At 37.5% G+C, this 13,346-nt stretch overlaps 1 protein-coding gene across 5 annotated transcripts in view; it reads left to right on the top strand.

Moving 5' to 3' along the window:
• Positions 1–21: 21 nt before the first annotated feature.
• Positions 22–13,346, top strand: part of slc4a11 (solute carrier family 4 member 11) — a 70,999-nt gene continuing 57,674 nt past the window's right edge. Inside the window, exon 1 of one of the 5 annotated variants that reach the window (XM_084093787.1) lies at positions 22–113. In XM_084093787.1, the coding sequence (XP_083949913.1) occupies positions 53–113 (61 nt within the window). In that variant the 5' untranslated portion in view covers positions 22–52. Of the gene's footprint in view, positions 114–10,965; positions 11,114–12,824; positions 13,029–13,346 lie in introns of those variants that run through there. The other 4 variants (XM_084093789.1, XM_084093792.1, XM_084093788.1 and 1 more) reach the window with 4 other exon arrangements.

The raw sequence follows: 13,346 nt of genomic DNA, 5'->3' as shown, positions 1-13,346 counted from the left end.
TTCCCCTGGATGTTATTTCAGTAATTTAAGATATACCAAACTGAAAGACGTCATGAAGACGGATGAAGACGGTAAAGACATGAGGGGAGTGACTGTTAACCGCTTTGCTGAAGGTAAGAATATTTGCATCTAAAGGGACAAGGTGATTTTCTTTATAAACTTTATGAACTTTATAAAAACAAATATTTAAGGAAATATGCTTGCGATAACAGTTGTAAGAGTTTGCGTGTTAAAAATATAAGTTTATGTTATTGTGAAAGCACGGGTGTAACTTTGTTTTGAGAAGAGGGGGGTGACACAAAATGGGGGAAAATGTTTTCGATTTGAATCCCATTTCCTGCATTTACATTTAGGGACTATGGTGATATAAAATCCAGGAAATAATTCTTTAGAGAATCATTTTATAAAGTCAAAAATGTTAGCCATAAATGTTTTGTGTGTAGCCTAAATAAAATTTAAATAATGTGAGACTCAATTTCCACTGTAATGTATAAACAAAATAAATACAGTATATTTTAAATAATTGTTTAATGGCATCTTTTTATGAATTTAGGGCAAGTATCATTGATATTAAGCTACTGATGTCTTGATGAAAATGATTTAAAATGTATGCAGTGCAAACTGTTTGATAACTTTATTCAGTTTCTGTATATTTCCTACCTTTTAGACAAATATTTAAAATATACTGTCTTTATGTTGTTTCTACATTAATTTGGAGATTAACTGTGAAATTATTACATTATAAAATATATTAAAAACATTCGGGTTTTTTTAATGGCGATTCATCGTGATTAATCACAGAAAAAAAAGTGTGATTAATCTAGTTCATTTTTTGCAATCGATAAAAATAAATAAAAAATAAACATGAATAAGTCTTATTCATTTTTATTTTTATTGAATATTATGTATTTATTTATGTTAATATCTGCACAATTCATGTGAATTTAGCCTGCCTCTGCCATCCATCACCCCCATAATCCCCCCAACCCATCAAATTGAATAGAACAAAGATGAAACAGATTAAATGAAACCAATTAAATAAACACAGCTTTAAGATTTTCAGGTAGGCCTAGGTACAGATAATGAATAATCAAATGAAAAATAACAGTATTTTATTCTAGGATGATTTTTTTTGGGTAGAAATATAATGTATTCTGAAGCAATTTTCTCATCAGTGTTCTATCAGCTTTTACATACTTAAATCTGCATATTTTTTATATTTATCCGAGGGCGTTATTTACCTTTATAAAGGCGCTGATTTTTATTTTTACCTTATTAAATGTATGCATCATCTTCCATGTCAAATTCTTACAGTTGATCAATAAATTAATGTATAGCCTAATAATAAAACGGGGCTGTTACCAATCAAATTAAATAATTCAATAATACTTTTAAACATGAAACTAAACCGCCAGTAGGTGGCGGCAAGTGACCTTCTTAATAACTGAGTCATTCGTTCAAAACGCTAAATCATAATCATTCAGTAACAAAACACCGCGCTGTTTGTTGTTTTCCTTTGGAACTATTTTCGTTGGTGAAAATGATATAACTTAAACAGTCAATAATGTGTCTAAAATGTAAGTAACTTAATATATAGGCTAGGCTACTTGTTTATGATAATAAACATTTGTGATAATTAAAGCTGCCGTCGGCAACATTTTTTTGATCATATTCAGTGAAATTGACACTATAATCCGACAGAACAACATAAATAAGGTGGTTTTAGAAAAAAAACCCAGAGCTTCTAACTCCACCTGAAGCGTGTTAAGCCCAGTTTATACTTCTGCGTCGAACTTACGCCGTAGCTACGTCGTAGGCTGTGTGTAGCGCGCGTACCCTTCGGCGTACCCTGACGTGCACCTCTCCAAAAATGTAACAACGCGTCAACTCTACGCTGACGCAAGCGCTGTGATTGGTCTGCTAGGACCGCTCCCTCGGGTTTCACATGCTCCCTCAGCGCGTGAACGCGGACAACGACGCAGAAGTATAAATGAAAACCAACGCGTTGCATACAGCGTAGAGGCTCCGGCGTAGGTCCGACGCAGAAGTATAAATTGGCCTTTATTTATTTTGCAAAAATCCACCGCTCCCGGATCATTGGGTCCAATCAGCGCAGGGGGGTGTGAGATCTGACTGTCAATCACAGGTCGTGCACACGCCACAGATCCCCCCTCCCTCGCGCACGTTACAATATCACATCACATGCACACGACACGCCTGAAGTTCGCCTGAAGATTGCATGAAGCGTGATGGCGGAGAGAAAATCTACTAACAAGCTTCCAATTCCTCGGTTATTGCTATCTATGGATAGATTAGCCAGGGCAGCCTACCTCCGAGTCCATGGTGTTGATCGATGCTGAAGAGACGGACGCGTTCACAGAAAATCAGGTACACACGCACAGTGACGCACTGACGAGCACGACCTCGATGGGAGGGTGCTCGCTGGTAGTGGGGGAGGGGCATGAGAGTTGTAAACATTCAAAATTTTGGCTAAGTCGACCCAATCTGCCAGACTTGCCGACTGCAGCTTTAAATAGGCTACTTCGTGATGATATTCAGCAAAACAGCTCCCTTGGTTGTGTTATGTAACTAGCCTATATCATACGCTATCATTTTTTACTCAATATTTAGAATTTTTACCTCAGTATGTTTCTTCTGTGAGATAATTGTGTGCTATTGCACTCATTTGTTTCGATTTCTCCACGAAAGAAAGTCTCTCTCGCAAAAAGACAGCCAGCGCGACCTTGTTACCAGAAATAGGCCTAACGTTAGCCTACACTATCCATTATCAATTGCTCTTTACACTGAATGTAGCTAATACAACCAGAATCGTTCTCACGTTACGATGCTTCCCTAGTTATTTTTAAGCTTCTTGTCAGGCCAGGCATTCGGGCAAGTACAATTATCTTTTACTTGCCCCTTCAAAAAAAACACAAAAAAAACCACTTGTCCCAGACAAGCAAACAAGTGTTATTGTCGAGCCCTGAAATGTAAAGTTGAACCAAAGTTAACCCCCCGTTGCCATAGCGAGCTTCGCCCTGTTAATTGATAATTATTTATTAAAGGGGACCTATTATGCAAAATTCACTTTTGCTTTTGGACGAAAATCTGAGCCAGCCGCTGAAGACGAGGTGGATTCATTTTGTATTAGAAGAAAATGCTCCCTCAACTCTACCAAATTTTGTTTATGTACTTGCGCACTTCTTATACTGTGTTTACTCGGCTCTGATTTTCTGGAGTAAAACTGACGCTTCAATCTTTTATGTGATGTACAATAAACTTTATTAACTCATCAGTATATTTTTGGCCATCATTCAGATGGGGTCCTACAGCAGGCTTGTATTAATAGTGGATACAAGTAATGACAAATAGGTTATAACCATAATTAAACTAAACTATACCTGTTCCATCTCCATACACTCTGTACATGGGCGTCGGAAGAAAAAAAAAAGTGGGTGGGTCCTCCCCCAGAAAAATGTTACTGGAGTAAATACCATTTCAGGTAGGCTATTCTGGTGCCTTTTAATTAAAACAAGTAGGCTAAACCAGGGGTTCCCAAACTTTTCCATGCCAAGGCCCCCCAAATACCACTAGGTTCTGGCCAAGGCCCCCCGTATTGAACCCATCGACAATACTACGGCACGGCACATGTAGAAATGAATAAATAAAACATCTAGGTGAACATCAGATTATGTGATGGTGTTTGATACCAGCCAATCAGAAAGATGAGATGCACCGATTACAATTTTCAAGGCAGATTCCGATTTTTCATTGAGTTTGACCTGCCGATACAGATTTAAGCCGATTCTGATTTCATTTTTTCTAACCACTTTACAGCACACACAAATATTTATTTTCTCTCTCTCTCTCTCTATATATATATATATATATATATATATATATATATATATATATATATATATATATATATATATACAGTGAGGAAAATAAGTATTTGAACACCCTGCTATTTTGCAAGTTCTCCCACTTGGAAATCATGGATATCATGGATGGGTCTGAAATTGTCATCGTAGGTGCATGTCCACTGTGAGAGACATAAAAAAATCCAGAAATCACAATATATGATTTTTTAACTATTTATTTGTATGATACAGCTGCAAATAAGTATTTGAACACCTGTCTATCAGCTAGAATTCTGACTCTCAAAGACCTGTTAGTCTGCCTTTAAAATGTCCACCTCCACTCCATTTATTATCCTAAATTAGATGCACCTGTTTGAGGTCGTTAGCTGCATAAAGACACCTGTCCACCCCATACAATCAGTAAGAATGCCGCGGCCCCCACTTTGAAAACCCCTGGGCTAAACTAAACTCCACTCCACGTCGGGCGGTTCTTTGCCTCCAAGTCGTGCATTAAATGCACAGCTATCCGTGGATTATCCCGCTAATACCATGGTCATCTGCCAGCAATGACAATTTAAAGCTGTTATTGATGTTTGCAACGCAATATTTGACTGGAAAGGTACAACGGGCGGTTACTTTCGTCAGTTGCGGCTTGTTGAGAAATATAATGTAGCGATTCAGCGGAGTTTAATTTATTAGGGAATTCCCTAATAATTGGATTTGACTGACAGCGCTATGAAAAGACAAATGCGCTGAATCAGAGACGGTAAAAGTAAGTGGGTCCAATATCATTGGTCTTAAAAAGTGGGTGGGTCTTGTCCCACCCATATACAATGGTTCCGACGCCCATGACTCTGTAGGTATTATTGTCCGACTCCGGGTCGAAATGAACACTGTGAGTGAACACTGAACACTGTTTCTGTTTTGATATTATCATCTTTCCATGAGATGAGATTGTTCTGACACTGAGCGCAAGCTCGTGAGGCTCCGCCCCCTGTGGCTTGCAGCAGCAGCTCATTTGCATTTAAAGGGGACACACTAAAAAGGTGCGTTTTTCTCAGGCCCAAAAAGTGACAATTTAAACATGCTGTAAAAAATGATCTGTTGGGTATTTTGAGCTTAAACTTCACATACACACTCTGGGGACATCAAAGACTTATTTTACATCTTGTGAAAAGGGGCATTATAGGTCCCCTTTAGCCTATACAAACAAAAATGTTCTTGTAGTCACTCCAACTCTTGTAGTCACTCCATTCCAACATTCCAACAAGCAAATTATGACTTAAATTATACACTCTAATAAATTGCACATACAAAAATGCTACAAAGAATGTTCAAGAATATTTTACAAATTATGACTAACAAAAATGCTCTTATAGTCACTCCAACACTTCAACAAGCAAATTATGACTTGAAGGATCAACTGTAATAAATTGTTCATACACAAATGCTACAAAGAATGTTCAAGGATATTTCTACTGGATGTCCCTACTCCTGCAGCTTTATGTATTTAAACACATAGTTCATCCATGCTGTTCGTTTCACAATTGCTTTTGGTCATTTCTATCATCCAACCACATAGTTGCATTGTACAAATACATTTTATCTGACCATGTAACTTGTAGTAGATAAATTACGCTCGATGGTGTTTTAAGCCCCCAATGGCTCCTTAGAGGCAGCTAACCCTACCCTCAACCTTAAACCTACCCATCCCCTCGCAGCCTGGAAGGCGCCGTTGGGGGCATAAAACACCAAACACCATAAATTACAATTACTACCACCACTACTATTATTAATAATCTATTAGGCTGCTACAAGGCTAAATAATACTACTGATTACAATTAGTAGCATTAATGTGATGTGATTATAAAAGTAATAATTGCTAATAATAATAACAATAACAAAAACAGCAACAATAGTACTAGTTGTACTTACAAAGTTCAGAGAGAGAGGCGAACATGAAGGATCAGGCGTCATTTCTCCAGCAGGTGCTGGCCTTTGCAAATATTGCCTGAGTGCATCTGCATCTGGCCATGGCCAATAAAAAAAAAAAACACATATTATATATTTAGTATATTCCTGGAAGGGAACTGTACAGAAGGGTGAACACCACCACTGTCACCATAATGGTTACTGTGTGTGCATGTACCTGTTAGTTGTGAACTCACTAAACAGAACGTATGCATTTATAATGAATGTAGAGAGCAACTGTACTTTTCATAACTAGCATGCATACGTTATCCAGATACTGGTCTTTTGACCTTTACATCCATGTAGGTTATCAGTGAAGTTACATTTGCCAGTAATACATAGCAAACTAGCAAAGTAACTAGCTAGCTAGTGATAGCTTAGTGACAGCAATGAAACGTCCAATATTAGGTGATGCACAATACTAAGTAAATTTATTTCGTTTGACACCTTAATGGCTGAGATGAGAAGACTTACCTCTATACTGGGCTTTCTTTTTATCTTCTTCCTTTCTCTGTTTTCGTCCTTGTGCACCAGAGGGTTTAGACCGCTTCATTTTCGATCAATGCAGCTGAGCACTTGCCTAACGTAACGCAAATCCATAATAAATACCAACAGCACACTTAAAAACTACAGTTACACGCAAGAGAATGTGAGTTGTGTCTGTGACCAATCGTTTTTTGTTGCTCGTACTCGTTGTTTGCAGATGAAGTGAGGTGGTCACAATGCCACCATATCTTACTTATTTAATAAAACTTTAAAAGTGGAAAGCGCATTGCTCATTCCTGGGAATCTATTTGACATCGCAGCAATACATCGTGGAAATAAATATCCTATGCCAAAAGTACCGGAGAAAAAGTCAGCTGTGCTCAGATTTGTAAACCATACAGTAGCTTTGGTTTTTCAATCCGTACCCGTTTCGCCCCGTGGCTCAAAAAGGATGCAACAAAAATAGTGACACACGAGAAAGCCAAAATGGAATGCAAAATTTATTAACAAAATAGAACTATACAGAAAAAAAACTATGTTTAAGGTAACAGTCAGCAAATTCATAATCTGTGCATTTTGTATATAGCTCTTTCGCAATAGTTGTTTTGTAATATTCAGTTCCTGTGAAAAATTTGGAAATACTGTTAGCTAGGTGAATCGTTTTTTTTTCTCCCAGCCCTACTGAATATTACAAAACATCACCTGTTCAGTTTTGCAAACTGTACTTACCTTATTTTAGAAATCTGTTTTTCTGTATATTGATTTATTGTGTATTGTTAAGATGAATGCAACTCTCTTAACTGAATTTTTCTATGATTTGGTGATGGGGTGTGTATAGATGACATGAAACCTTATGTAGTTGAACTGAAACGACCCCCCTCCAGGTCTCCCGTATTTTGGTAACCAAATGTTGACAGGTATGCTATAAAGCCATAATAAATTATCGGATGTAGGCTACATAAAATAGAAGGGCCTTTTTGTTTTTAATTAATTAAAAAGGTGGTATAATGCCCTTTTCACAAGATGTAAAATAAGTCTTTGATGTCCCCAGAATGTGTATGTGAAGTTTTAGCTCAAAATACCCCACAGATATTTTATATAGCATGTTAAAATTGTCACTTTTTGAGGGTGAGCAAAAACGTGCCATTTTTGTGTGCATCTCTTTAAATGCAAATGAGCTGCTGCTCCCGGCACAGAGGGCGGAGCTTTAACAGCTTGTTCTTAGCAGCTTCGATTACCTCACACAGACATGCACTGAAAATTTCAAAAACTTTTAGCCTTTTATGTTCAAACTGGAGTCAGACAAAGATGGAGAGACTAAAGAAGAAGTGAAAACATGTAGACAACATTTCTGAATGGTAAGTTGATGAATTTATGTAGCTTATGTGTAGTTGTCTTCAAGTCATTGATTAGCATATTCTTTCATGATAATCTATTAATCGCGTTCCCGGGGGCTGGGTTTATGTAAATTTTAGGGTTAGTGATGTCACTAATCCGGGAGGAATGTCGTGTAGTCTCTACCAGCCGTTTGTTGTAGTCCTTAAAAAGCAATTTCTTTAAAAGAAAATATCTCCCTTTGCTTTGAGCTTTGAGCATTGTAACTTTGCAGATGTTGTTTATGCTCAAACAGTAACATAATCAACCACCCCTTTATTTTTTTTTATGAAAGTGGATGGTGCCCGGTAGCAAGTTACCACATTTATATTTTTGTACAATGTTGCATTGTGGTATGGTTACCATGGTAATTTTAAGGTATATGGCATTTTTCAGAAATCAGAACTTCATTATCACTGCTACAGTCCTATTGTTTAGTCCATGTTATCCCAGACTGACACAAGAACAAAGTTAGAGTGCAGAAATGATAACTGCTGCCCAAGAGAAATATGGATAATTTAGAATTATATGTTATGTAAATCTGATTTTATATATCATGCAAATCTGTTTATGTGATATACATGCAGTCATTTGGACAGACATTGCATTAGGACTTTCCTAAAAATAAATTTTTGAAAACTGAAATCTGATCTTATCATCTGCACTTTTTTTTAAACAATTTAGTCATGATGTATTAACACATTTAAATTAAAAATGTGCAACGAACAATGATTTTGTATCAGCATAATTACCTTCACTGGTTTTTCTTCATGATTAAGCTGTATTTTCTGCTCCTTATCAAGACTGAGCAAAAAAAGGATGAGTGTCCCAATAGCTTGCTATACAATAGAGCTTCACATAAGCTGTCTGGGATCATGCTCTTAGGGTAATGAGGGAAGGAAGGACTGCTGAATAAAGACTCATCTTTTTATTCTGCTGTCTTTCAGTTGTTAGTCTCATGAAGTCAAAAGCTATCAGGATATCTGATCAAAGCCTCTTTTTAAGGCATCATTGCACACCTATAAATATCAGCAATCGCCACAGCAGTGGTGCCATTTCAAATTCTTGTTCACCTGACAAGAATCGAAAAGTTCCCTTTGTACAGTTGTAGACATAACATGCTTTCTCCCACATATTCTCTTGGCCTTGGAGCTCATAAAGAACTACAAGTGTGAGGTAACTCAGATTTTTTGTTACTCTCTTTGCTATTGTATCATCTTAGGTTTTGAATTCAGCAAATCTTGTGACAGACTACTTTGCTCCATTGTAACATCTTTTTAGATGCATCTTTTTTGGTTCTAGCATGTCAAGCTATTTAGATATAACTATTGTTTTTCTCATCTCAAATCTCACGGTGAATGCAAATGCATTCTCTCTCACAAGCAAGTGTACATGCGCTCAGACAGACTCTCACTGATACATTACTTACGCTAGGTGAGGGTCCAGGGGAAGGAAGCTCCACCCTTTGTTGTTCACTTAGTTTGACTGTTGGCTCTTCCTGGAGATACAATACAAATCTCTCTGTGTGTGTAAAGCAAACTCAAAAAGAGCTGGTGTCTGGCTTGACCCTAATTCATGTACCAAAGAAAACTAAAGAAAGAATTTGGACAAATGTAACTTTGTGACATTGTTACAGCTGATATCAGCATAACAAACCCCATTTTGACATCTTGTGCATTTTGCCTTTGCAGGGCATAATAATATTTCAGTGGGTTCGGTTCCAGAAAGGAGTGTGAGACCCAATCACAAACAGAATGGACTTGACTTGAAAAACTTGATCACTCAGTTCATATTGTGAATGATTCATCACTGCATATGTTTTTTTTTTGTGAGCTCAATCAAAATCTTTGATCATCAGGTAAAACAACAGACATCTCTCTGTTGACATATGCAGGACTTCACCAATCTCCACTTAAACCCTGTCCCTTTCTTACTATGAAGCTCAAATTCATTTGCCTCCATCCAATCAATAAAAAGGATAGAATTATGTCCCACCCAATGTTTTTCTTTTTCTTTTTCAGTAATCAGTTTCACATACATCTGAGTGAAACTGATTACTGATTACCATACAGAAGTACAGAAGACAATAGCTGCCGCTACTTCAATAAAAGCATTGAAACGACAGTAAAAAAAAAAAAAAAAACGTATTTTTTGCTAATAATTTTTCTCTTTGTTAGAAGTAATCTTTATATGTTTCATTAAATGTCAAGCTTTCTTGCTATTATGGTTTTTGTTTTTCACAAAAAGAATGGACATTTGATGAATGAATAATGTTTCCATATTACAAGGACTATCACAAGAACATTTAGCAAATTCGACAAAACCTAATCTATGTCTGCCAGCTTAATAACAAGATAAATACCTTTCTGACAAATTAACAAAATTTGTAACAAAAATCTAGAATACATCACAGAAAACCAAAACATATAACTTTACAAGGAAAATAGTCAAAATATATGTTAAAGATCAATGATTGTATGATTTATTTTTAATTATTATTTTTTGAGCAGCTGAATATTGACATTTGCTGGAAAATACCCCTCTTTATCCACATTGCAAGTCAAACATATTGCTAATAATTGAAATGCACTGAAACCTTTTTGGGAGTAAATGATCAGCTTTACTTATCTAGAACACAATTACTTGTGTTTGTAATGTGAATGGATAGTTTAGGAATTATGCAAAAGGATGGTAAGTGACGTTTTGGGGTTGTACCTCATGACTAAAAGTGTTACAGTCAGCAGTCACTACCCATAAATCTCCAATACCCATTGTTTGTCCAGAAAGACAACAAAACATTTCCTGTGAAGCTTATGATCTGGCTATCACAGTTAAACACAGATAGGAAGTGAGGTCTAGGGCACACAAGTGACAGCATGTGTGTGTGTATGTGTGTGTGTGTGTGTCGTATACCCTATTCTATGGGGACAAAATGTCCCCACAAAGATGGCCATATTCGAAATTCTTGTCTTTGTGGGGGAATTTTTTGGTCCCAATGAGGAAAACAGCTTTTATTAAATGTAAAAATGCAGAAAGTTTTGTGTGATGGGTAGGTTTAGGGTTCGTGGATAGAATGTAGAAATGTGGATAGAACATGAAACCCTAGGGGGGCACTAGGGGGCAGTGCGTCACCCAGAACCCTCTTTGGTTTGCTGTAGGGATCTCTTTCTGTTGGCCAATGCACATTGCGTCCCTAATCTAGCCCAAATATTTCGCTGTGCTGTATGTGTGTTTGTCTGGCACCTCCGGACAACTGCTGAACTCAAGGACAATAGCAAGGTCATAGATTGACCTCACTCTGTGTACCCACAGCATCCTGTGCCCACATCAGGATTTAACCCTTCACACCCCACATACACCGCGTCTCTTTTGAATTAATCAGACGACGTGTATGCACGGACAGCATGAGGATTGTGAGGTATGATATTTCAGTAGTGTCGTTGTGTTCAATGGTTGGTAGCGTAGGTGGCCGAATCAAGCGCTTTTTTGCATGTCATATTGTGGGAGGTAAACTGTCTGGCCATAACTGAATAGTGTAAAAGAGCAGTGCATCACAATACAGTCTAGGGTTTACACAAGAGCTGTGTGAACATTCCAGCCACACACACACGCATACACACATACGCATACACACATACGCATACACACATGCCTCTAAAAACTGTTTTACATGCTGCCAGCAGGTGTGTTTTGTAGAAAGAGCCTTTGATGGCAACAAAATGGAGGGAGGAGAGAGGGGTTCTACACTTTTTATAAGACTTATTGTGAGGGCTGAAATAAAAAACAGACCCCCCCCCCCCAACCCCACTCGACAGAGAAATAAAACAAACAGCCATTGGAATGATGAGTCATTACAGTGCTTGCTAGAAATTCCTCGAACATTCTATTCTTCTTTACCTTCTTCATCTTCAACATTGTTTTCTGTTGCTTCTTCTTTGTCGTCATCTTTTTCATTTACTCCTTCTTCCTCGTCACAATCTGTTTCAACATTTCTCTACTTCCGCTTTTTCTTCTTGATCTTCTACTTATTTTGTTTGCCTTTTGGTTTATCATCATCTTTTTGTTTACTATCTTCTTTTGTTGCCTTTTTCTTTTCTTCTTTTTTTTCATTTACTACTTCTCCACAAATTTCAGCAATTTATTCAGCCACTGTTCAAACTTAAATGGATAGTTTTTAAGGGATAGTTCACCCCAAAATGAAAATTTCACCCTCATGTTAGTCCAAACCTGTATGACTTTCTTTTATAGAGACAAAAGAAGATACTTTGAAGAATGTTGGTACAGTAAGTAAACAGTTTTGTTTACCATCGACCTCCATTGCATGGACGTGAAAAACACATTTCTCAAAATATCTTCCTTTATGTTTCACAGAAGAATACAGGTTTGGAGTGAATAAAGGATACATTTTTGGGAGATCTTTTCTTTTTAGAGTGCAAAATATATTTTATTTAAATTTGGTTCATTAGCTTCATAATTTAAAATTAAAGTTTAATTTTAAAAAAAGACTTTGTATTTTCTCTTGCATTTATTTAACCGTATAGCCACCTTGCAAAGACAGTGTTGAACGGTGTAGATTCTAAAACACAGCTGACTGAGAACAATACACTTATAATGTGTGTCATCTATTTTCTGAAGCCATCTTTGCAGTAAATCTCTCTGAAACATTGTTTCAACATGTCTTCACCAAAAATAACGGCATCAAATAATCCAGAAGCACCACACCAAAATTAATAGCATCAAACAATCCAAAAGCACCACACCTCACAACAGGGTGTGTATTTCTAGCATGCAATGATTTTCCTTGATTCTAGAATGACATTATATGTTATTGTAAAAGAAACAAAGGGCATTACAGTCGCATCAGTTTGTAATCTTATACAGGCACGCCACCTGTATCAAAATCATGCATCATTTATCCGAATACACATTTTATTGACTATGGCATAGACTTCTCTCTCATACAAAAGTAATGCTAAATGCTAGACAGAGTTTGTCGTGACGATTTATGACCGCAAGCATCAAGTACGCAAAGTGAAACGCAGGAAATGTAGGCTTTAGGACCCAGAGTCACAGCTCAGCGGAGGCAGGGCAAGGCTGACTCACTAAATATGTCTGAGGAATGAGAGAGAGAGAGAAAGAAAGATAGATACAGAGAGAGAGAGAGGGAGGGAGAGAGAGAGAGAGAGGGAGAGGTAGAAGTGAAGAGAGGAGGGGAGAGAGAGGAGACCGGAGCAGAGGTGATCTTGCCCTCATTAGTGTCAGGACTACAGGATGATTATGGGTTGAGAAGGGAATGATGGAAGCAAACAAAGTTCTTCATTTCGTGCCATCCGGTAAGACCCACATGCACTATCACACACATGCACACATACACACATATGCACATGTTCCTGCGCCGTCACGACTGAGGATCTGAGGGTTCCCTGAAATTTGAGACGGTGTGTGCTAAACATGTGCAGTGGAGAGGATGCATGTGTATTTGTGTGTTGTTGTAAGTTTTCTCTCTGTTGAATCCTGCAGGTCTGTGGATTGTTTTTCTCACACGCTGCCACCACTGCTGCTGTTGCTGCTGTTTTTTGGGGTGCGTTATGCTGGAATGCAGATAGGCTTTTTCGGGGCTGGTTTTCTGGAATGCGTCGTAAATGTTTTTA

This window comes from Abramis brama (assembly GCF_963993115.1).
Source record: "Abramis brama genome assembly, chromosome: 19".
Classification (NCBI taxonomy): Eukaryota; Metazoa; Chordata; class Actinopteri; order Cypriniformes; family Leuciscidae; genus Abramis; species Abramis brama.
This window is presented reverse-complemented; position numbering and strand designations above follow the sequence as displayed.